General features: G+C 35.8%; 1 protein-coding gene across 1 annotated transcript in view; it reads right to left on the bottom strand.

Annotated features, from left to right (window-relative positions):
* Positions 1-16644: 16644 nt before the first annotated feature.
* LOC306847263 (tripartite motif-containing protein 16-like) overlaps positions 16645-25404 on the bottom strand; it is a 49330-nt gene continuing 40570 nt past the window's right edge. Inside the window, exon 6 of the mRNA XM_079381111.1 lies at positions 16645-17498. Coding sequence (XP_079237237.1) covers positions 16969-17498 — 530 coding nt within the window. The 3' untranslated portion in view covers positions 16645-16968. The remainder of the gene's footprint in view (positions 17499-25404) is intronic.

Below are 25404 nucleotides of genomic sequence, written 5' to 3'. Positions count from 1 at the left end.
TTGTCTTCACAGTCATTTCTCACTTGACACGATGCATTTATGCATAAAAGACCAGTGAGAGATTCATAATATGAGTATTTAACCTGCGAGAGAAGGGAGAGGGAGAGACTGATTCATGTTTCTCAGTGTTTAAGCTCCAGGAAAAGCACCAGCTGCCTCTAAATCGCTGTGAAGAGAGAGAGAGAGAGAGAGCGCAAATGTAATTAGCTGATGTCTGAGTGGAAGAGAGGACTCTGTGCCCAGCGAGACGCCCAGATAACATGAAGATAGCTCACAGTGTAACGCCTGCTCAAATGTCATCTGTTCTACATAATGAGATACATGACAGCGATAGAGTGCAGGCAAGAGAGCAATAAATGTACTAAAGACAAACAGTGTACAAAGCGCAATCATGCATTTGAGCTAATGAAATTCTCTAGAGTGCACGTGCAGTTTAGACAACACTGAAAATTACAGTATTGTAGCCTTATTTCAACCAACAAAAAAAAAAAAGAATAAAAAAGAATACCATTTTTTTTTGCCTGATTTTGTTGGTTATTTTTTTATCAAGTCAAATCACCTTTATTTATATACCGCTTTATACAATACAGATTGTGTCAAAGCAACTTTACAGTGTCAAACAGGAAAATAGTTTGTCAATAATGGAAGAGGACAATAATAAAGAGTCATTTTTCCAGCTAAGGAATTCATTGATGATTCACTGATGTCATCTTCCAGTTCAGCTCTCTTCCAATAGTGTCGCCAACTAAGTAAGCCAAAGGTGACAGCGGCGAGGAACCAACACTCCATCAATGACAAAAATGGAGAAAAAACCTTGGGAGAAAACAGGTTCAGTTGGGGGGCCAGTTCTCCTCTGGCCAGGGGGCAGGTTATCATTTTTTTATGCATTTTTGAAACTTAAACTTCAGTCTTTCCACATTCAAATAGATTGGAATTATATTTGCATGACTAGACTATAGCTCAAGTGTTACAAAGATGGCCACCAAGCAAATTGGCTTGTCTTGAAGTCAGAAAAATTAACCTTGACATTTTCGTACCACAATGTGACAGTGAAATGAATTGTTTTTAGAAAAGGCAAGTTTACATTTTTGTGCAGTCTGGAAGAATAGATTTACTTCACCAAACTGAATTTCCCAGCATTATCTGACAGTAAGGACCCATGTGACTCTGCTAACGCAACAGCAGCCCTACTCACTGAATTAATGGCATAAGCATGGAAAATATGACAAAAATCTGTTGTTGTGGGCTATATTCTCTTTACATTGTTTACCAGAAATTATATTGTGTTACTGGAAAGTCGTTAAACTTTATTTTGAAAAATTAAAGCCGCTGTAACACTAGACTTTGAGCATACAATATTTCTTGATATGACGTCACACTCTATTGAAAAACCAAAATTGTAATGTAAAAGAAATGTAAAAAAAACATACAATCTACTCCTGCAATGCTGCAGTTTTAATCTTATGTTCTTTTAATTCGGGTATGAAGTCATGCCGTGACATATCGATCTTCAATTGGTCACCAAACTTGAACTCTGGAGCACAGTAAAATGCAAAACTTCTTCGCATGAGCTAGCGTTTCCACTCTCCCACATTCGCATACATATGAATGGAAGTCATGTGTTGCTGACTCTTAACCCTGCAACTACATGTCAACTAACTCTTAACTAGAGTATTAGTAGAGTATTAGATTGGGTTATGGTTAGGGTTAGTAGAATAAGTTGACACTTTGATAAGTTCACTTTGAAAGTTTTCAGTGTTGAAGCGTAAAAGAAGCAATGTAATATCATGTTGCAGAAATGTCACCTCAGGCATGTTTTTCCACTGAGCTTGGGCTGCTATTTTTGATTGTATCAAACTATTTTTATCAGTAATTTTCAGCACTGAATAAATATTAGTGTATTTGAAATTTCTCTCATTTCATTCCACCATTATTTTTATTTATTTATTTTTTTCAGTGAGTGTTTATCTGTGAAGGCCTTTGATGTTAGAACTCAGCCAAAATGATGTATCTTAAAAGAAGGCATCATTGTGTTCATCAGTGTTTGGAGCAGGCTTTGCATAAAGAGCATGCCTATGATGCCTTAAAATGCTGTTAATGTAGGCAGCTCACTATGTGGAATATTATGAGTGCGTGCATGACTGATCTAGTGTGGCAGATCTGTCTGACTGTACCTCTCCAAATGTGATTCCTCTGGTTGGGTTTTAATTAGAGTAAATAACTAGAGAGCTGTTGGTAGAGAGGCTTGAACCACAAAGTGGGAGGGGAGAGTTAATTAAATCAGCCTTGTTGTCAGAGATGAACTAAAAGAGTCTTATCGCTTACTCTGACCGTGTTGGGTGACTATTTTGCACACGTACAGCGAAGAGCCCAGCCCCAGGCTGAGATCAAGCGCTCGTCTCAGCACGTGAATTAGCTGTTGTCGCTCTGCTCCAGTATTTCTCTACATTTGATTTCCACCGCCGATAGAGTACAAGTGGGAGATCAGAGCCTGTATAAATGAGTGAAACATCTGATGAGGGTTAAAGAGGACAATATGTCCTCTGGGCTACTGAGAAAATGGCCTATATAATAGTAGGTTGAGTTCAATTACACTGTCACATATGACAGAAGATGATCTGTCTATGTCCTCCAGTGATCTCACTCTCTGCTGTATAAGGTCTTTATATGTGTTTGTGCAAAGATGGGTTGAAGTCAATATAAAAACTGGCTCTTCTTATTAATACATATTTCTCATCTTATGATGTGCAATAAAATTAATTTGTGTCATTTTTCCTCACTGAATTTTATATTTTATTCAGAATTATTTTACATTATGGAAATAAATATGCCATTTCAGGTTAACTTTCAGCTATTTTTATTCAATCTATTGAAATGCAGGCAATCAAACTGGAACACTGCCCTTAAAATTTCTTGAAGAGCCAGTCTGGATTAGTTTTAGCTTTAATTGTGGAACTTTAGTTGTTATAAATTGAATGGCTGCTCACAGTAAAGTAATGTGAAGATGTTTTTAGGTTGTCAACTTAAGTCTTATTAGCTGGGTTTGTGTGAAGTTTACTTAGCTGAGTATGAGAAATGTGCAGGCAGCACGTCTCAAGGTCAGTGGCATAGATAGAGAACTATTGTTATAATATGGTGAACACTGCCACCTGCCTATACACTGGAAAACAACATTACATCATCAATTATATGAAGGAAAAAATCCTTAAAACAAACCTCATAGTTTCGTAATTCTTAAACTAATGGAGAAATGTAGATCATTTAGATTGATTTATATCTCTCTTTTTCTTTTTCTTTTTTTATTGATTGAATTCTAGAAATTACTTAAAGGGTTACTCCACCTCAAAATGAAAATGTTGTCATTAATCACTTGCTCCTATGTCGTTCCAAACCCGTAAAGGCTTTGTTTGTCTTGGGAACACAATTTAAGATATTTTGGAGGAAAACCGTAAGGTTTGTGACTGTCAAGTAAAATCAAGTCAACATTATTTGTATAGTGCTTTTAACAATGCAAATGGTGTCAAACGAGCTTTACATCGGCTTGATATAAAGCTAGGTGGCTTTATATCAGCTTCACAGTATTTAGACGGGGAAATAGTTTGTCGAAATAGTGTCATTCTCCTCTGGCCAGATAAAATCAGCAGTTTAAATTTAGGCTAAAGCAGAATCAGATTGTGCAAAGGACTCATCTGGTTCCTGTGGTCTTGTCCCGATGGCCGTCTTGGAGACAGGGTCTTCACTGGGGATCAGTCTCTGGGGCTCATCTAGGTGTCCTGGCTGTAGAGGTCATCTCTAGGTGCTGATCCATCATCTGATCTGGATACAGTCTGGATCTGGGTGGCTACGGTGATCTCGGAATAAGAAAGAAGCAGACTAATATTAGCGTAGATGCCATTCTTCTAACAATGTAACAAGTACATCTGGTGTTTTGGGAAGTGTTCCTGGTTCCGGTTGACCTAATTAATGCAGCCTAACAATCCTTTAACGGATTTGAATTATAGAAATGCGATAGTGTATTATGTGTAAGCCAGGTTAAAGAGATGGGTCTTTAATACATATTTGTTTGTTCGGCGGAAAGAGTTCACACGTCTACGGCCTGTGCGAGTGTGCACACGATCGTGACCTGTTCTCCCACGCCGCGAATGTACGGGTGCGGTCAGGGTGTAAAACACGTGAGATTGTCCGAACAGGAAACGGCAGACACCAGCCGTTTAAGGACTTCAGAAAATAATGGTATGTATTAAAACATCTCATTTGTTAGAAAATCTCATTATCGCGTTTACGTTCGACTTTTATCTAATAAATTAATAAAATTATTATTGTTATTCTTTTTACAGAACAAGATCATGACGAGCGAGGTTGATTAAAACAAGGATAGTCAAATGTTTGGGTTACAAACATAATATGGGGTTCTGCATAGAAATGTCCTTTTAGGATGATTTTATGTGCATATGAAAAAGAAAGTCTTTGTGTAGTTCTATGGAGAACAAAGGCATGTTCTTTAGACAAAGGAATTCAAGTCTGTCTTTGTCTTGTATGGGGGAAGACCCTCCCAAGAGAGTCTGTAGCTCGTGATTTTCTATCACAGGTTTACATGTGACCATCAGCCTTGATTACTTGCAACAAATTTGACAGTCTCCTTCCTGAATTGGAATTATCAATAAGTGTTCTTTTGTCTCGAGGTTGTAAGCTATTCTGTGAAAGAGGCTTGCTGGTTAGTTTGCTTCAGACTAGTTGGAGCTAGGATTTGGACAGATTTATGACGTTGTCCTGGGTTTCTCGGTAGAATTCCAGCTCCTCATGTTTCAATGCTCTTATCGCATCTTAAATTTGTCTGATTCAGTCTCTGATATCCTACAAAACCTAGACACTAGTTTCAAAATAATACCGATCAGTTACACAATCTGATTAATAATCAGTTGCAGATGTTACAACCAGATTCGCTTTGTTTTCTCATGCAGTTTCTGCTGTCTCCCGCTTTTCCTGTGTTAAAGTTTCCTGCCCTTGTTTTTGCACCCACAATGTCTTGACTCTTCTGTTGTTGATTTATTTGTTTGTTCCTAATAAACTGTTTTACTGCACTCACAAGTGAAACTCAAGTTATTTTATGTGAGATATATATATATATATATATATATATATATATATATATATATATATATATATATATATATATATATATATATATATATATATATATATATATATATATATATATATATATATATATATATATATATATATATATATATATATATATATATATATATATATAGGGGGAAGTCGTGGCCTAATGGTTAGAGAGTCGGACTCGTAATCGAAAGGTTGCGAGTTCCAGCCCCCGGCCGGCAGGAATTGTAGGTGGGGGGAGGGAACGTCCAGCGCTCTCTCCACCCTCAATACCACGACTGAGGTGCCCTTGAGCAAGGCACCGAACCCCCAATTGCTCCCCGGGCGCCGCAGCATGGCTGCCCACTGCTCCGGGTGTGTGTTCACGGTGTGTGTGTGTGTGTGTGTGTGTGTGTGGATTTGTTCACTACTCACTGCTGTGTGTGTGCACTTGGATGGGTTAAAGGCAGAGCACCAATTTCGAGTATGGGTCACCATACTTGACAATACGTCACGACTATATATAGATATAGATATATATATATATAGATAGATAGCTTTATATTCTAAATAAACTACAAACAAAAAATATATACATTTATTTTTTCCTCACATTCTTTCTTGTAGCAATTCCCTCTCAGTCACACACCTGACTGAATGGCTCATTATGTGCAGCTCATTATGCTGGCCTTTGTCTTCTCAGGTGTGAATCTCTGCATTGATAATGATAGCTCACGCCCTCTCGCATAGACCCTTTCTACTCAAAAAGTGACTTAGAAATTTTAAATCAATATATTGTTTTCTCTGAATGAGTGAGTAAGATGATTTTCAGATAATTTTGAAGAAAAATTTCTAGGCTACAAGACCGCGTTCTCAAAAGTCTTGTGAACAAATATTCTGTGTGTGTTTTATGGCCTTATTTCAGTGACTTCAAAATTGTAATTTTTCACTAACCACGCATAAACGTTGCTTTCTCAAAAACACAATCATGTACATAAATGCTGCTAACATAATATTGTAGCCCAGTTTGTGCTGTTTACAGTGTTATTAGACTTTAGCCATTTATATTTTTATAAGCAACTGAAAAAAGCACAAATGTCAGGGCATGTCGAAAGTTCTCCAGACCCCCAAAACACCCTCAGGGCCCAGAGGGTTAAAATATTTAAATATTGTCTGTGAACAAAACACACTTACCGTCGTAAATTGTCCGCCATTGTTCCGCCGATCGTTGAGGTATATCGTTGTCGTACGAGAAGTAGAGTTTACAGATAAAGAACTTTGTAAGAGTTTACAAAGTAAAGAGTGTAAAGACCATCGACTCTACCGTGCGACTCCACCGGGCAGGGACACCGGCAAGGGATAGTAGTAGCTTTTTATTTAATTTTTTCATTGATATGTTTATTATTGAAATGTTGTTGTTATATGCATGTGTTAATTTTATTTAATTTCTTTATTTTCTTAAATATGTGGGTAGATAGTATATATAGAGTTGTAACTTTTTAGTTTTAGTTACTTTTTCTTATTTGTAAGTCGCTTTGGACAAAAGCGTCTGCTAAATGACAAAAGTAAAGTAAAATGACAAAGATAATGAACATGCTATAACTTTAGCTTTTTTAACGTTTCAGAGAGTGGGCGTTTTCTGGCATTGTATCGTAAACATGATAACACCCTGCAGGGGGTGACCTAATACCACAAATCTTTAATATGGTATAAAGTTAATTTGTGAAATAGTACGGTCAAATATTACGAAATCTGTGTTTAAACATAATGAAATGTATTCTATAAATAATACGCTCATTAGCTCGTAATTACATAAAACTAATACTTTTATTATTTTACATTTATATATCAGTCTCGCATCTGTTTACATAATTTACCTGAGGATACAAGATAGATTTACATCGCATTTGTTAAAACAAAAACTCTGAATCCATTTATATTTAGTACTTTTTTCGTTCGCGACCGTCGTATGTTTATTTAAAATCTGACTTTTGTTATAAATCTCATCAAAAACTCCCGCGTAAATTCATCAGACGCAGTTATCCGTCATCTTCATCAGTTTACTTAAAGCAGCTGGAGGTGTTCGCATAGTCCCTCTTGTTGTTCAGTTTTTCCCTTATCTATGCGTGTTTGAACTCAACGGGACCTTTTAGCCGCCAAAATCAAAACTCTGAATATCTGTTTGTTGATCTCGTGCGATGTAAACCACCCGTTCAAATATACATTTGAAGTAGGTCTGATTTAATTCTTATGTCGGAAAGAATTATGTTTTAAGCGAAGCAGCAATCAAAGATCGGATAAAGAAATAATGTAAAATGAACTAAATTAAACAAGATTTTCCAACAGCGGAGACCATCTTATTAAAACCATTATCTTTGGGGACCTCTATTTATTTAAGTTTACGGTTAGCGACTTCTTCTTTATCTATCTCATCTCATCCTGAACATCAGTTTGAAACCGCATTCGAATAGATTATAAATTCATTATAAATACTCAATTCTCAACTTTACCTAGCTTCACCAGATGTGTCATAAAAGGTTCAATAGGGCACACATCCTTTGACCCGTACCTAAACCTTTGACAGAGTTCACACTCGCAGGTGCATGTCATAAAATGGTTAACACGGATGTCCTTTGATCACCGAACATTTTAGAAAGATGTTCTGTTTTGATCAACAAACTTTTTACCTCACGTTCTAACAAAGTTTACGACGCCAGATCCCCTCAAAAACTCATTAGATTTAGAATGAGTTCAATCCCAGAAACTTTAGATGTTGATCAGATAAGGCCGGTTCAGTGATCATACGGCCAGAAGCACAGTGGCCTTTCTCATTTTGTCGCTCTGCGTGAGACAAAATATTTACATTTCGTAAGATGTTGTAAAAAAATAAAAAAAAGTTTAGACGTCTAATAATGACTGAAAATCCAAAACATTTGCTTTCATTTCAGTTTGTTCTTATATATGTGTATTTTAACTGACATATCACATTAGAAGTTTTAAGATTGACAAAATCAAAGAGTAAATAAAAGGTATTAAGTGTGAATAACTAAACTAAAATAAAATAAAACAACATTTTCCTGTGGGATAGAGGTGAATGTTTAAAAGAAAACGTGTGTAACCTTTAAAGTGAAAAGCTTTAGGATGAATACTGAATGGTTTCATTAATTAAGAAACGCTAAAGATTGATTAAAAATAACTTAAAAACGTTACTTTGTTCAATTCTTTTAACATTTAAATCTTCACTTCGGTCTCTTCTTACAGCGTTAGGGGCGATGTAGGTGTGGCCTGACCGCAGCGCCCGTGAGTTCATTCTCAGTTTGACGCAGAAGTGAGAGGTTATCTGACGGATGCTGTGTAAAATAGATTGCTCTTTTAATTTTCTAAGTTGGGACAAAAGCTAACTTTTAAATTGTAATGTTACAAGATTTTTACAAGTATCTTATACTATTGTTTTAACGGTCTGATATTTTTATTTCACATCACGGTAAGATAAAACAATTCTATATTATTTAACTTTGTATCTGTTATAAACTCAAACTTTTTTAAAAAGCGCAACATAGATTTTGATAAATATATCTTATTGTTTTAACTAACGCGTCCGATGCTTTTTTGTTATAGATGAACGAACGCACTCACCTCTTCTTCTTTTTAACTTTGCCAAACTAACTAGTTTTAAATTCTAATGATAGAAAAAAACTATCGTATCTAATGCTTTTCTGCTTTATTTTCTACGTTTTTCCTAAAACTGTTTTAACAACACTGTCTCAACTTGTAGGGGAAAAAAAAACAGTCGCTGTACATTTTCCGCGTATGTTTGATATTTTTTCTATAAATGTATGTGAAAACACTTTAATAAAAATTTTCCTTTATCCCATTTAACACAATTTCACCATTTAAAGTTTAAACCACATAACACTGGCCCCACACACATTGTTATAAATTCCTTAAAATCACTGGGGTGGATGAAACAGATGGCCACTTAGATGGGTGGGGGTGAATTTTTTATGACCGCATTTTTTATCAATTTTTAGAGACAAGGTGCCCTACCATCTCTCTAACGAGCAAGTCAAACCTGTTCATTAAACTTTAAACATTACTGCTTGCTATAGCGATATGTCAATATAAATGTTGGCGATGATATAAAGTGTAAATCGACTTAACTTTTCTATATCATTTATATATTGTCCTGGCATGCAAATATATTTGTGGAGCTTATAGTGGGCAGGAGTTATTGACACGTCAGAGTGATAAAGTATGTATTTTGTGTATTTTCAAAATACAAAATACTGTATTTGTATTTAAATACATTTTCTCACACAGTATTTTGTATTTGTATTTAAATACATTTTCTCACATAGTATTTCGTATTTTTATTTTAAATAGATTTTTGATGTATTTGTACCCATCTCTGTTCACTACTAACACTTGAACATAGATAAATCAAAAGCTTGATGTAACAGATTATGCTTTCTGCTCATAAATCATATGACTGATTAACGCAAAGCGGTTTTACTTTCTGGTTCTTGACTAAAACTCATCAACTAATAAACACCCCAAAATATGTATTAAACATACAGCACCAGAACACTTCAATAATGAAGAGATTCAGGTCAAGCTTTTAGACATGAACGCTCCTCATACGATCCACAACAGTGGTGACAATAAATGTTCATACTGCAGAGCATGATGGGAGTTTTTACTATGGTGTTACCCAGCATGCATTGCAGTGTGAACGTTTTGTTGAGTCACCATTGTTGAGATTCTTGACGTCTGTGTGTGTCTACATGATACAGCAGTTTAAAAAAAAAAAAAAAGTCTTGCACATGGTCTTAAAATAATTAACGCTAACTGTTAACTGCTAAATTTTAGTCTCATACTGTGGTTTCACAGAGTTAGTTATGCAAACCCTTAACATAGAAATGGCAGGAGGAGGGGGAAAAAACCCTTCCGGCCAGCTCACAATGATTATCTCATCACATAAAAGCATCTATTATGTACTCAGTGTAAAGCACTGATCTCTCTGCTTCACAACAACGCATGCATTGTTGCAAAAAAAAATTAACACAACAAGTCAAAGGCACAACCAAAGTAAACACTGATCGCCATGATGGTGGCATTGTTTTTAACCAATATAACATCAACATTTAAACCTCTGATAATTCTCAAGAGGAGCTTCTGTAGGCATCTGACAAAAATAAAGTCAATCATGAGTGAAGCTGGTGATTTTGTTTGTGGAGTTGTTTAATCCTCTGCTGAGCTCTTGAGAGAATTAATGTATTTTATTTCAGTTGATTTTATCAAAGGCTGTGGCTGAAGTCAATCGTAGTTCTTGTGTTTCTATTTTCTTCAATGATTCTGCTTGTTAACAGCAGCTGTTCATCACAAATGATCAATCAGCACTTAATTAATCACATAATTATCTCATTAACTTTAACTCTGCTTCAGCGTTACTTTAACACTGTTTTAAGTGGGACCAAATACACTCTGAAGCAGTGTTGATTTGAAAAAGTATTTTTTTTCTTGTAACTTATTTCAAAAAGTTAAACTTTCATATATTTTAGATTAATTACATTTAAAAGATGGCTCAGGATCATCATCTTCATCTTTGTGTAACTGACACAGAAAACAAGTTTTTTAGTAAGTAATTCAAATACAGCCTTACTATCCCCCCCCCCGACACATTCATGGTAATTACTTTTGCTGGGGCTTTGCAGCAAGCTTCAGCCTATTGCGCGTATTTGAATACAGAACTCTTCAGCTGCGCAGACGCCGCTCGCTGCTGCTGCGGGACTCTAAACACCATCTCGTGTTGTTTCCACCAGCGGGGCAATTTTTTTCATCACTAATTGATGGATGTCTAAAATATAAAAATAAGGAGAAGCCTAAAACAGGCCCGGGCCGGGCCGAAATGCAGGGCTCTAACGTTTTTTTTTGGGGGGGGCTATTTATTAGTTGATGCATTTCAGTCAATAACCAAAGAGAAAGAGAGAAAAATCACTTTGTGTCGATCAATCATGTGTTTTATTAAGCAGAAAGAGTAATCTGTTACATCAAGCTTCTGATTCAGCAATGTTCAAGTGTTTGTAATGAAACACTATTACAACTGCTTAGAAGCAATTATTTAAAAGTTATACAAGGGCCAAGGGCCACGTCGTCTTTTTCTTCTTTTTTTTTACATCAAGGCATGTAATTAATAAAACTAACGATACCTTTATGCTGTTGTTTGCTAGCTACCTTTATAACGCGGGTCACGTATTGATGACATAAAACTCCAGACAAGTCTTCTTGAGTACGTCTGTTTTTGTCGCGTCTTGACTGTCGTACAGTCTGACATTAAGACAACTGAGATCCTACAGTCTGACATGGGGATCATGTTCGTACAGTGTGACAAGCAGCAATCGCAAAAGACTATTAAAAATCGCACAGTGTGAGCCCGGCTTTAGTCTAAGACATGTCTGTGAAACCGGGCCTTAATGTCTTCTTTTATTTCAGTTAATTTTATCAAAGGCCGTGGCGGAAGTCAGTTGTAGTTTCTATTTTCTTCAGTGATTCTGCTTGTTAACAGCAGCTGTTCCTCACTAATGCTCAATCATCATTTAATTAATCACTTAATTATCTCATTAACTTTAACTCTGCTTCAGTGTTACTTCAGTGTTAAGACTCTGAGCAGTGTTTACATTAAAAGCAAACGATTAAATTAGTCAGATTAGTTTGATAGATAATATCAGATATATGGTGTGAATTAAGTTATATTTTATCACTTTAAATAACAGAGAGTGAAAGTAAGACAGAGATTCAACAGAAAAGCGAAGCTACATGAAGCTACAATCGCAAACCTCTCAGCAGCACAGGCAAACAGGAAGTGACACATCCAAAGGGCATTAGAGGGCAGTGATCACTGATTAGCAATCTCTAGTTTGAGAATGCTCTCTCTGGGTCATCTCAATTATGTCAAATTGTGTCAATTTATTTTGGGTGACAATTTTCAGACTTTGTTTTTGGCACGCCTGAATAATTCAAATTGTCACTTTGGTTATGGAATGAGATTTTAACAATTTTTTCCCATAGACAAACAGTGTAGTTTCCCAATTTCGCAATCAATTTTAGATTAATCTGATGAAAACGTACTTGTTCACTTTTATTGTATAATATATGCTATTGTCAGTGACAGAAGTTCAGGGGCCCATTTCAATAAGGAGGTTCAACCAACTCAGTTTAAACCTGAACTGTTGAGTTGACTTACCCTGAGATGGGAAACTCAAGAGTTTTCGGTTTCAGAACGGCTGAATTGTGTTTATTCAACTCTGAGTAGGTTAACTCTGAGTTAAGCACATTCACCATGAATATGAAAAGTCATGATCAGTGGAGCTCCGAAATTACGATTCACCATGGCAACAGCTCCTGCCAAAAAGACGTCTACGCGCGTACTTCCATCAATGCTTAACTTTAATTGATAATAACTGTCAATAACTTAATAACTGTTATCATATCAGAGGTGAAAACTGTAAATTATTTGACTAAAATTACTTTTAATGGTATTCCATGGCAAAAAGAAAAGGAAAAAGACAGAAAAAAAGAAACAAGAACGTGGCAGCAGCTAAAAATGAAGTGTAAAAACACAATTCAACCAAGGTAACGCTTCATGGGTGTGGGCTAAATGACTTTATAAACATTTGACACTAAATATCATTCAATGTCTATCTCAATGCGCTGCAGCTTTTTCCACATAGTCTAACACTCTTTTCACATAATTAAATATTCTCTAATCCAACCTGTTGCATTTCTTAATTACAGTAATAAAATTAACTACTGACTTGTCGACAGCAAGAAAGCAGAGGCTCCCAAAAAGGGGGGAGAATCTGCACCGTCAACTGCTAATTTAAAAGTATAATGCACTGCGCAACACGTCCTTGCATCACATAATCAAATTCAGTTCGCTAATTAAGCTCGATCATTTAATGCAATATAACATTGTAAAATAAAATTACAACAACATTTCTACAATTTAATACAAGGCATTAAAAGTCTATAAAGAAATCACACGGACCTGTTTTGGGCTACCTGAAATACGAGTAGAAACGTGCAATAGTTGCTATTTGGATAGGTTTAAACGAAATGCACAAACTTAATCAGTCTATTTGAGACTAAAGCCCGTACTGCTTGTTTAAACGTAAGAAAATAATGTCCTCCAAGACCTCAGTGGGGAAAGAATGTACTTCAGGCATGAAAATGCGCGCTCTACGCTGACTTGCGTTACAGGTAGTGCCATTACATTCATAGCAAGTTTGTGCAATCTGGATTAGTGGGAGCAACACTTGTCCAGTACTTAAAAAGACACTCACTCCTCTTAAGGCGTGCTTCTCTGGAATACATGTCCAAAACAGATAAGATTGGAACACAAGTGTGTTTTACTGTTGTGCTTTCTTTTTCTTTTGCCATCAACAGCTGTTCTATCTCGTCATCATCGTCAGATGATTGGAATAAATTCTGAATGGCTTCCCTGGCACGACATAAGTGAATTTTTGCACTTTCGGATTGAAGAACGCTGAGAAAAAGTCTGAATCTACGATACAATTTATAATAAAGCAGCCACAAAGGCATCATTGTCAAAGAGGGCTATTTGTCGGGATTTGAGACACTGAACTAGGCGTTTTGCAAAGATATTGTCAGTTCTGTCGGCACACTGTACACACTGAAGCCAAACACCGTAGAAGTCACCTGCTGTGAGCTGGTCCGATTGGAGGCTGTTTGTAGCAATTTTTCGCTGGTTTCAGTGCACTCACCAAGTTGGAAACTGTCTCCCATTCATTCTCACCTAAATGTAGTTCTTTAATATTTGGTGACGTGTCCTCGCAAAAATTCCTGAGCTCTAAAAGCCGCTCCAGCATATCGTGTGTTGAATGCCAGCGTGTTGGACAGTCAACAATTGCCCTTTTATACCCCATTCTTATAAGAAGAGTGACAACGTTCTGTGTGCGCAACTTTTTTGCAACATGTCTCGCTTTAGAAATCAAATTGGATGACCGTTGCTCTTTTAATGCGTTGTCAACCAGAGATGGGCACAAATACATCAAAATGTATTTAAAATAAAAATACAAAATACTGTGTGAGAAAATGTATTTAAATACAAATACAGTATTTTGTATTTTGAAAATACACGAAATACATACTTTATCACTCTGACGTGTCAATAACTCCTGCCCACTATAAGCTCCACAAATATATTTGCATGCCAGGACAATATATAAATGATATAGAAAAAGTTTTTCGATTTACACTTTATATAATCGCCAACATTTATATTGACATATCGCTATAGCAAGCAGTAATGTTTAAAGTTTAATGAACACATTTGACTGGCTCATTGATAAAACCAAAATCTGACCAAAAAACTATTAAGACTGACTAGTGCTAATGCTATGCTCCCCTTGCAAGTGCTCTTTTTTTTTTCCTTCATGCTATTGCTAACTAAATGCAAATCTGAATGGTGTTCCATTTTAACCTTAATCAACAAGTGCAAATGACATCCTTACCTTATCTTATGCTGCCTTCACAAGCTATCCAATTTTTTTGTATATGACTTTTCTAGTTGGAAATTGGACATGAATACTGTTGTCATATTTTCTACTATAAGTTTTATACCCAAGTTTCTGAGTTGTGCAGGCCATAAACTTTAAACATGGTGGAGGGGAAACAGTTGCTGCTGAGACAGGTATGCTATTTTCCCCACAAAAGCAAGATCACCTTGTTTTAATGTTAAAGTCTGTACAGTATTTTTTCTCCGACAGTGTATTGCACATTTACTCCAAGCACAGTTGGTCTCTGCATGTAGCTAAATCATTTTTAAGCATTAGTAGCCACCCCTTTAACTCATTCTTGAGCATTTCCCTTCCCGCCTGAGCAACACTTGACACCATATCATGGATATTTGAGGAGTTGATGGTGAAATAATTTCCTATAGCCGCTTGTATTGGCTCGATAATTTTTCTGAAGCCGGTTTCTTCCATTAATGTAAATGGTCTCCCGTTTACAGTTACTAGCTCTATGCACGCATCTTTTAGAACATCAGGATTCATTTGAATATGTAGGCCTGTTGTCTTTGGCTTTTTCACTATGACCGCGTCCAGAGTTGTTTGTCCATCTGCTGTAACGTTAACTGGTCTTTTATTGCTGTTTGAGTCAGTATACTTTGCTGGATGTCTACGTTGAATATGCCTCTGCAAGTTACCTCCGTGATTCCCGGCTATTTCTGCCCCGCATCCCTAAATATTGCAGAAAGACTTGTTAGATGACTTGTCATAGGCGAAATACTGACGAAAAGAATTGTCTTGGTGGCGACCCATCTAAAAAAGTCATTGACAGTGGTATAAGCTTACTATAGGCCTATGACATTTTTACGTTCTAAAAATTAGCTCACACATTAATTACAGAAGAGAAGCAAACAAAACAAAAAAATATATATATAGATTGCATTACTATGTAAGGCTAATCTTCATTTCTAAGCATATTTTAATTTAAACATACCTCTGAACATTTGATGGGTAGCCAACTTTGTGGTTAAGACAAACCTAATCGGGCCGGAGAGATGGACTGCCTATGACTGCTGTGTGGGCATTTCACTCACGCTTGATGCGTCAGTCATGTGCTCTACTATTCAATTCGTGATTTGTCACTGCCTAATTAAAATATTAAAGCGAACGATAAAATAATGTTATGAACTGGTTAATGGTAATTTGAAATAAGTGTTTCTGTTCCGAACGATTAAAATTGATTTAGTTTTCGTTTCTGTTTCTGTTCCTGTGAAAATTTTGTTCGTTTCCAGTTTTCATTTTCGTTCCTTGAACCGGTTCAGAGGTCAACCGGTCAACTGGAGCTTTAAAGGGATAGTTCACACAAAAATGAAAAGTTGCTGTTAATTTACTGACCCTAAGGCCATCCAAGATGTAGGTGACTGTTTTTCTTCATTCATGTATGTTTAGTTTGTATGAAAATTTTCAAAAATGGAGATTGTTATTAAATAAAGGCTATTATGTGTTGTAAAGTGTGTTTTTAGTGATTGATAAATACCAGTTAATCATTTTTTATAATTTTGTTAAACTATAAAAATATATGTTTATGTAGTTCCCCAGCAATTTCGTATGATGCCCAAATAATAAATCTTAGTTGAGGTAACATATAAAACACATGGAGTAAACGGTTAAATTTTAATTGACATAACTTGCTGTAGTTTTCTAAATGTCTGACCAATTAAAACATTTTAGTTGAATGGACTATAAAACTAGTTCAGTAAAGGTTGAGCCAACTAAAAAATAACAATTCAGAAAACATTTTGAAGTCAGAAATTGACTGAACGTAAAATTTGTGTGGAACTAGTTACTAAATAGTAATTAGTTGAAACCGCTTTTTTACAGTGTATGCACGTGAATACGGTGTAAAAAATATATATATAATAAAATAAATAATATAAGGTATTTAGTCTTGTTTCCATGAAGGGAAAAAAAAATAAAAAATTAAGTGATTTCTTTATTTTATTTTGCTAATTATCTGGCAATGGGGGTAAGAAATTAAAAATAGGCCTATTCTTGTTTCCGTTTGCAAACCCAGAGTTTCCCTCACTTCAGGGTTAAGATATTCAGAGTTTTCACTTAACCTCCTTTCTGAAGCCCAAGCTGCATTTGTTTTTTAAAGATTAAAAAACAGAAGACCTACAACATCTTACTGTTTCTTATTTGTGAGCCACTTTGGATAAAAGTGCCTAGTAAATAAATACACATAAAACATAAATATTCTACTGTTTTATACAGCTCAGAGTTGGCAAGTAACAGTACAATGTGTAAAATCTCTCTCCAATTTACATACTTATAATAGTTTTGCTGATGATTGACGACCATAAACATTCAACCCAGGATAGAGTGGTTGAGTGAATGTGGTCTGGACTGAGTGGATGAGGTTCATTGTGTCAGAGACACTGTAGAAGGACAGAGTTCCTGCACTGTGATCCACATACACTCCTATTATCCTGCAGCTGAAAGGAACAGGGAGTTTAGTCTGATTGTTATTGTGCCAGAATGAGAAACTTGAGGAAGAGCAGGACAAACTCCAGGACTGATCATTAAATCCAAAGAAACACTCATAACCAGATCCCTTCCTGCTGATGCTCTTATATGACACTGAAATACCAACACCATATACAGATCCACTCCACTCAAGCTCCCAGTAACAGCGTCCACTCACACTCTCTTTACACAACACCTGAGGGTATCCATCAAATCTGTCTGGATGATCAGGACACAGCTGGAGTGTGCCAGTGCAAGTCACCACCCTGTTCCCTTCAGACAGGCTGAGGCGTTTATGTGCAGTGTTTGGATCCAGAGTGAACTGATGGGAATCTGATGAAGAAAAAAAAAACACTGGAATCAGGAGTTGAACATTTTAATTAATTTTTTTTTTGTAAATAAATATAAATAATGATTTTTTTACATCTTTTCCTTTATTAGGATAGGTCAGTATTTATACAGGAAGCGAAGTGGGAGAGGGGGGCAGGATCAGGAAAGGTCCGCGAGCCAGGACTTAAACTCTGAAGATTGGTTTGATCTATTCACTTGATCTGTCTAAATCGGTTCTTCTCACACTGAAAGTTTGTATCTGGAAAGTTTCATGTCCAGATTTCCCCTCTCATATGTCTGTCTCAAATTTCTTTAAAATTTAAGACAAAATCCCTTTTTTATCTTTTTGTTTTATAAAAGCTCTTTGCTCAGATTGAAACAAGTGCTTTTTCAAAAATTTTTTTTTTTTTTTTGGTTATGCGTGTATATATATTTTGTATTTACATAAACACAAATACAAACACATTCACATATACTGTAGGTCTATAATTCACACACGAGCACAGAAACCTATAAATGTAGTTGTTATTGACTACCTTGTCATAGTGTTTTATAATTTATACAGATAACTGTTATATATACCAATACAATAAATAAAATAACCATATTAGAATAATATCTTACCTTATTTATTACTTATATTAGCACTTTATATATATATATATATATATATAAGGCTATATTATATAATCTAATATTATATAATGTTGTGCGCTATCTGTCAGGCCCACTGAAGGCTGGTCAGTATGTCACGCGTGCACTGATATCACTGAAGTGAACTAACCCTGGAACATAACCTGCTCTGGAGGAGGTTATCTTCAGAAAGCAAGTTACTATGGTTACTTACATACCACGAAAGTAACCTCTGATTTTGGAACCGAAAGCTGAGGTTATGAGGTTATCTCGCTTATCCTCAAACTTACCCGAGTATGTCACATAACCTGCTTTCTGGAATACACCCCTGGAAGCCTAAGCGCTGTTTTATTGAAAATAATAACGTTTGAAGTCACCGTTATGGAGGTAAGTGCTTGCTTTACCCTTGACTTCTTAACTTTTCTGTTTCGCTGGCTGTCATAACTGTGTTTTTGAAGCACATTTGCTATAGCAAAAAGTGTGAGAAAATAAACTGATCCGATGGTGATGGTTATTTATTGAAGATTCAATCGTTATGTAGTGTCCTGATTTGCTGATATCTGACAGCATTGTTTAGGTTTAATAATTTCACTGTACTGTTGCTCTAGAATACCACTGCATGAAATTTTGTCCTGCTTTAATGTTTTTAATCCCCTGGGGTCGAAGCCTGCACCAGTGCGGGCTGTCTTGTATTTTCTTTATGTTGTGAAAAGAACTAAAAATATTCTGTGAGTTTTGATCGTACATATAAGAACAAGGTTTGAAACGGCAAAGTGTCTACTTTTATTTGTGTATAGTCATAATAACAACAAAACAATGCGCTTTTAAAAAAATAAGAGAAAATAAATAGGGTGCGTTCTCTCTTGGCTCTGTCTCTGTCACCTCTCTTCACAGACACGTAAATAAAACAACATGAATCTCCGCGAATACTCGCCTCAAATACATGAGAAATATATGTCTAGAAAGCTTGGAATGTATACTTTTAAATGAAGTTAGTCACATCTAAAACAAACATTCTCTGTTAAAGTAATCCGTATGACACCAACGTGAACAGTTTTCCGTCTCAACTCATTACATCTAATGCGGTCACGCCCACGCACCGATTGATTCAAACATCCACGTGAGACGCACATGAATGTAAACGCCCACATCGCCTCTGCGTAAACAAACAATTTCTTCTCAGCACTTTTCAATAATAATAATAATAATAATAAATGTTTTTTGAGCAGCAAATCAGAATATTAGAATGATTTCCGAAGGATCATGTGACTAGAGTAATGATACTAAAAAGTTAGCTTTGAAAGTCAGCTTTGATTGTTCCTAATAAACTGTTTAACTGCACTCGCAAGTGAATCTCAAGTTATTTTGTGTGATAGCTAAATATATTACAAACAAAAAAAAAATACAAATTAATTTTGTCTTCATATTCTTTCTTGTAACTCTTCCCTCTCAGTCACATACCTGACTGGATGGCTCATAATGCAGGCCTTTGTCTTCTCAGGTGTGAATCACAGCATTAATAATAAAAGGATAAAAATAATAATACAAATAAAATAATAATAATAATAATAATAATAAAAATTAAAATAAAATAATGTTTACTCAAAAAGTTACTTTAATTTAAATCAATAGAATGTTTTCTGTGAGCTAGTAAACAAGATGATTTTCACATTATTTTGAAGCAAAACCTCTACACTACAAGATCCAGTTCTCAAAAGTCTTGTGAACAAATGTTCTGTATGTTTTTTTATGGCCTTATTTCAGTGACTTCAAAATTTTAGTTTCTCACTAACCAGCCATAAACATTGCTTTCTCAAAAACACAATCATGTACATATATAAATATCGGTATCGATACTCTGTATTGGCAAGTACCAAAAATAAAAGTATCGGGCGAGTACTGGAAAAAGTGGTATCGGTGCATCCCTATTACTCAAAGCACTGATATTTCTCAGAGGTTTGGTCACTACACTCTAAAAAATGCTGGGTTAAATATAACCCAGCGCTGCGTTATAAAGGGACACACCCAGCAGTTGGGTTGTTTTGACCCTGCATTTGGCAGAGGTGTGTTGTCCTACAAAACCATTGGTAAGAGATTTTTTGAATGTAATTGATTCTTTTAATCTTATACAACACGTGCATAAACCCACTCATGTTCAAGGTCATATCTTAGACCTAGTTTTGACTCATGGTTTATCTATTGCTGATGTTGAAATATCAGATCAAGCTTTTTCTGACCATAAGTCAATTATTTTTAAGATGTTGACACCACGTAAAGTTGAAAAACCTAGAGTTCAAAGCCAATTACATCGAGCTTTGAATGCTGGAGCAATAGAGCAATTTAAAGATCAGTTTTTTTTAAATTAACCCTTTTTATTTTATGGATAGTTTCTCTCTTAATGTGGACTCCTCACTTGAGGTGCTATATTCTGTTTGTTTATCCCTCTTGGACTCAGTAGCCCCACTTCATGTCAAAAAGTGCAAATTTAGATCAGAGCCCTGGCTGAATGATGTGACTCGTGGGTTGAGGATAACCTGTAGAAAACTTGAACGAAAATGGAAAAAAGATAAGTTACAGGTATCTTTTCAAATGCTAAGGGAGTCTCAAGATATCTATCAGAATACCGTACAGATGGCTAAGAGGAATTACTTTTCAGAAGTAATTACAAATAATAGTAGCAAGCCCCAAGTTTTATTCAATATAGTAAATTCTGTTTTTAATCCAAAACCAGATGTGCTATTCCATCTGCCAGCCATAACTTGTGAGACTTTTTTGGATTATTTTGTCCGAAAGATTTCTGATATTAAAACTACAATCAAACCTAGTTTGTTTGATCCCTCTGTTGTTCGGCCACCATTTGTTACATTTGACCATTTTGAAATGATCTCCTTGCAGTCACTAGCTGAGGTAATCAAACAGTCAAAAATAACTGACTGTTCATTAGACATTATTCCAGCTAAATTGATAATGGAAGCATTTGATGTTCTTGGCCATAGTATTTTAGTCATTATAAACAATAGTCTTTTAACTGGAGTTGTTCCTAAACATTTTAAATATGCCCTTGTTCAGCCCCTTTTGAAAAAAACTCACTTGGACCCTGCTGTCGTATCAAACTATCGGCCAATCTCGAAGCTACCTTTTTTGTCCAAGGTTTTGGAGAAGGTCGTTTTGAATCAAATTAATAGCGTTTTGATTCAGAACGATATCTTTGAGGTTTTTCAGTCAGGTTTTAGGGCTTTTCACAGTACAGAGTCCGCCTTGATTAGGGTTTTAAATGACTTACTGACTGCAGTCGACTCAGGGTCTTCTGCAGTTCTTGTTATATTAGACCTTAGCGCTGCGTTTGATACCATCGACCACAACATTTTACTTACACGTCTAGAAAATGTAGTAGGAATTCAAGGTACAGCGCTTGCATGGTTTAAGTCTTTTCTTTTAAATAGAACCTTTTCGGTAAAGATTGGTCGAGATAGTTCACAACCTGCCTCTCTGCTTTGTGGGGTTCCACAGGGGTCCATTCTTGGCCCAATTTTGTTTTCCCTGTATTTGCTACCCCTTGTGTCAATTTTTAGCAAGCATAGAATACCCTTTCATCTTTATGCAGATGATATGCAAATTTATCTCCCTCTGAAAAAAGAAACTGCAAGAACCAAATAGAGTTGTTGCGAAATTGTATACATGACATTAAGTCATGGTTATCTTTAAATTTTTTTAAACTAAATGAAGAGAAAACTGAAGTTGTGTGGTTTGGAGTTCCAAATAATTTTGATGATCTGCGTGATTTAGCCCCCTTTTGTAAGCCATTAGTCCGAAATCTAGGTGTTCTTTTCGACAGTGATCTCAGGTTTGAGAGACAGATTTATTCTGTCGTTAAGTCTTGTTTCTATCATTTGAAATTAATAGCGATAGTGAAATCATTTCTGTCCACTCGTGATCTCGAAAAGCTCATTCATGCTTTTATATTTACAAGAAACTACAGTATGCAAGGGGAGTATTGCTCTAACAGTTATAAGGAATTAATTTTAAATCTACTAAACTGCAAATAAATATTTGAACCCTTGTTCTAATTAGACACACGCAGACATCACAAACCAGCATATGAATATCAACAATGGTAACAGTCAACAAAATGCTTCATGCTGAAATGCATGCTGGGAAACAACATAGTAAAAACTCTCATCATGCACTGCAGTATGAATAATTATTGTCACCACTGTTGAGGATCATATGATAAGTGTTCATGTCTAAAAGCCTGAGCTGAATCAGTTCTTTTTTCTGATAGTTTAACATTACAGTGGCATTTGTTTAATAGGACTTTTTTTGCAGTTCTGTAATAGCTGTAGGCTCACCAAATGTATTGCAGAATTATACATATCCCTGCATAGTTTTTCAATTACAAAATAATAGACAGAATCTTAGACGTCATATAAGTGATTTATTTGAGATCTAAAAAAATACAATAAGAATAATTTGAGTAATAAAAAAGAATTTGGTTTGTATGTAGTACATACTCAAGTGCATACTATGATTGCCAGACATAAACTGATATTGCCAGACATTCACACTGATTGCAGTCAGTAATCACATGCTGATGTGCGTCCATACAGGTGATAATCATACAGATGGGCCATATAATCAATAACAGCCGGTCATGGACCGGTCATGGTGATGTGTGTTCATACAGATGGTAATCATGCAGATACAGCTACATTCCCCACAACACACACACATATATATGAAAAATGTTGCAGAAAAAAAAGAAAACTAATTATTTGTGCATAAAGCCGATCGCTAAGTTCCGCCCCAAATGACAGGTGTGTCACAGCGTGCTTCACGCGCTGTCACAAAAGAGCGCCAAATTCAAATAAACAGTATTCTGCGTATCTGTGACTTTTTTTTTTGTGGATGGTCTCAAACACTGTATGCTACAAAACCGTGTTGTTTTTTACCACCAAGAAACTGTTTTTGAGTGTAATTTATTCCTTAACGGACACAAACAATAACTCTCCAGAAGAAATGAAAGGTAAACAAAGGAATATCCATCCATATTACAACTATTGTTTCACTGGACTAAAAGTGCTCGCTGGGATGTTGTTCTGTGGACCCTTGCCTTTCTACTGTGACTCGTTATTACAATGATAATGGTACATACTGCTTTTTTATTCTGCATGTTTTGTGTACTGCTTACACAAATTTAGCAAATACATTCCTTATAAGCTTTCCATTGAAAAACAGTGATCTATCATCGATGCTTGAGGCTTAGACCTTCAGAATGATATATAGTTTGTCAAGATTAACTTTGTTTCATTTCATTTATTCTATTCGTAAACAATGAGTAGGGATGCTCATATTGACCGTTTAACCGTTAACCGGCAGTAAGAATTTTAACCGATTAATATTACCAGTTAAACGTTTTTCTTTCTTTTTTATGTATGCTGCATGGTGAAAGAAAAAAATAATGCAATACATAAGTTATTTGTTTACTCACAGGCGTGTGTCTCTAGACATATTTCGCTGAGCAAGCACCTGCTTCACCTTCACTAAGTTAACTGATGTAGAAAACGCAACACCAGGTGGCAATATTGGATAAAAGGTTATCAGAGAGTGAATCCATGAATGAACGTATTCAAATTCTGAATGGTTCACAGCCTATAGTGCACAATGAGTGCTGCCCTTATAATCACTGGAAAGCTGTCACTCATCTTACCATAGTTCATCGCGATCTCACAAAGTTGAAAAGAAGTAATAAAAGAACCTTTACACCACACAATTAATCTCTTATTTACATCATGTAAATAAGACTACACTTATTTCAAAGGGGACCTATTATGCCCCTTTTTACAAGATGTAAAATAAGTCTCTGATGTCCCCAGAGCGTATATGTGAAGTTTTAACTCAATATACCCCACAGATAAATTTGTATAGCTTGTCAAAATTGCCACTTTTAGGGTATGAGCCAAAGCGCGCTGATTTTGAGTATGTTGCTTTAAATGCGAATGAGCTGTTTTTCCCAGAGAAGAGGGCGGAGCTTCAAGAGCTCAAGCTCATGGCAATAGCAGTGCTAGCCTTTGCAAACCAACATTCCACTATTAGTACAAGCCTGTTATCTTTACAGAAAACATACTCGGTTTCACATGGATATCAATGTTTAAACTGTATTATCTGTATTTGAACGTGTTTAATGTTAACTGTATGCACCAAGGGTCTGAGAGTAACGCAATTTCAATTGTCTGTATGTATGTGCCGTACATGTGGAAGAATTGACAATAAAGCAGACTTGACTTGACTTGACTTGATACTCCGATTTTAATACGATTAAGACAATACTCTGATTAAGCATCTACCATGTAAACAGAGATTTTTGATTACCTTAATCTGGCTAAAGTCATAATCAAAGTAAACACAAAGACATGTGGAGTACTCCTATTTTAATCACATTATTGAAGTGCAGTACAGACATGTAAACACCTTAATCAAACTATTACCGTTGTGTAGGACTTTTCGCCGCATTTTGCGACAGGATACACACACGGCAGTGATCAACTGTTTGAATAATAAATAAAATAAAAGAATAGAATTCAAATAAAAGAGCTTCAACGCCACCGTCATCTGTTTGCACATACAAATAATTAACTGCACTCGAAGCTTTCATAATATTAAAAATGAAACACCCAAAACTGTATATGGCATCATCACGAAGACGAACTATGTTTATACGTGAAATTCTGGAGGGGACGTCGAATTACGTCGTGTGATGACGTAATGATGCATGCCATTAATCGATCTATGTACTATAATATGTAAAGCGGGAACATGAAAGGATTATTCTAAAAGCAACTCATGTAAGCACCTTAATCATAATATTGTCTTATTCAGAATAAGGTAAATAATTGGATTACTGATGTCCATGTAAACGTAGTCATTGATAGCTTTAGCAATTAGCCTTACAGAGTGCCAAGAAGCTCTTTCAGAAAGGCACTTTGGAAAACAAACGCATAATACTTTGTCTGGATCTGACGTTTGCGCACAAAGCGCTGGTATTGATTCCTAAACATTTAGGTGACGTTACAGATTTTTTCCAGGATATTTCCTTAGAAAATGAAATTTAACCACAGTGTCCTCGGCTCAGATGAGGGGGGATAATGGCGACTCCTATGTTCATTATTGCATCCCAAAACACTTGTAAAACCTCTTTGACGCTGACATTGTATATAACTCCAGTAATGGTGGACCGCAGCTTCAAACTCAGGGCTGTGTTTATTCTAATAGGGCAGAG

Source organism: Barbus barbus, assembly GCF_936440315.1.
Source record: "Barbus barbus genome assembly, chromosome: 27".
Classification (NCBI taxonomy): Eukaryota; Metazoa; Chordata; class Actinopteri; order Cypriniformes; family Cyprinidae; genus Barbus; species Barbus barbus.
Note: the sequence above shows the minus strand (reverse complement) of the source record. Positions and strands in the feature narration are given on the sequence as shown.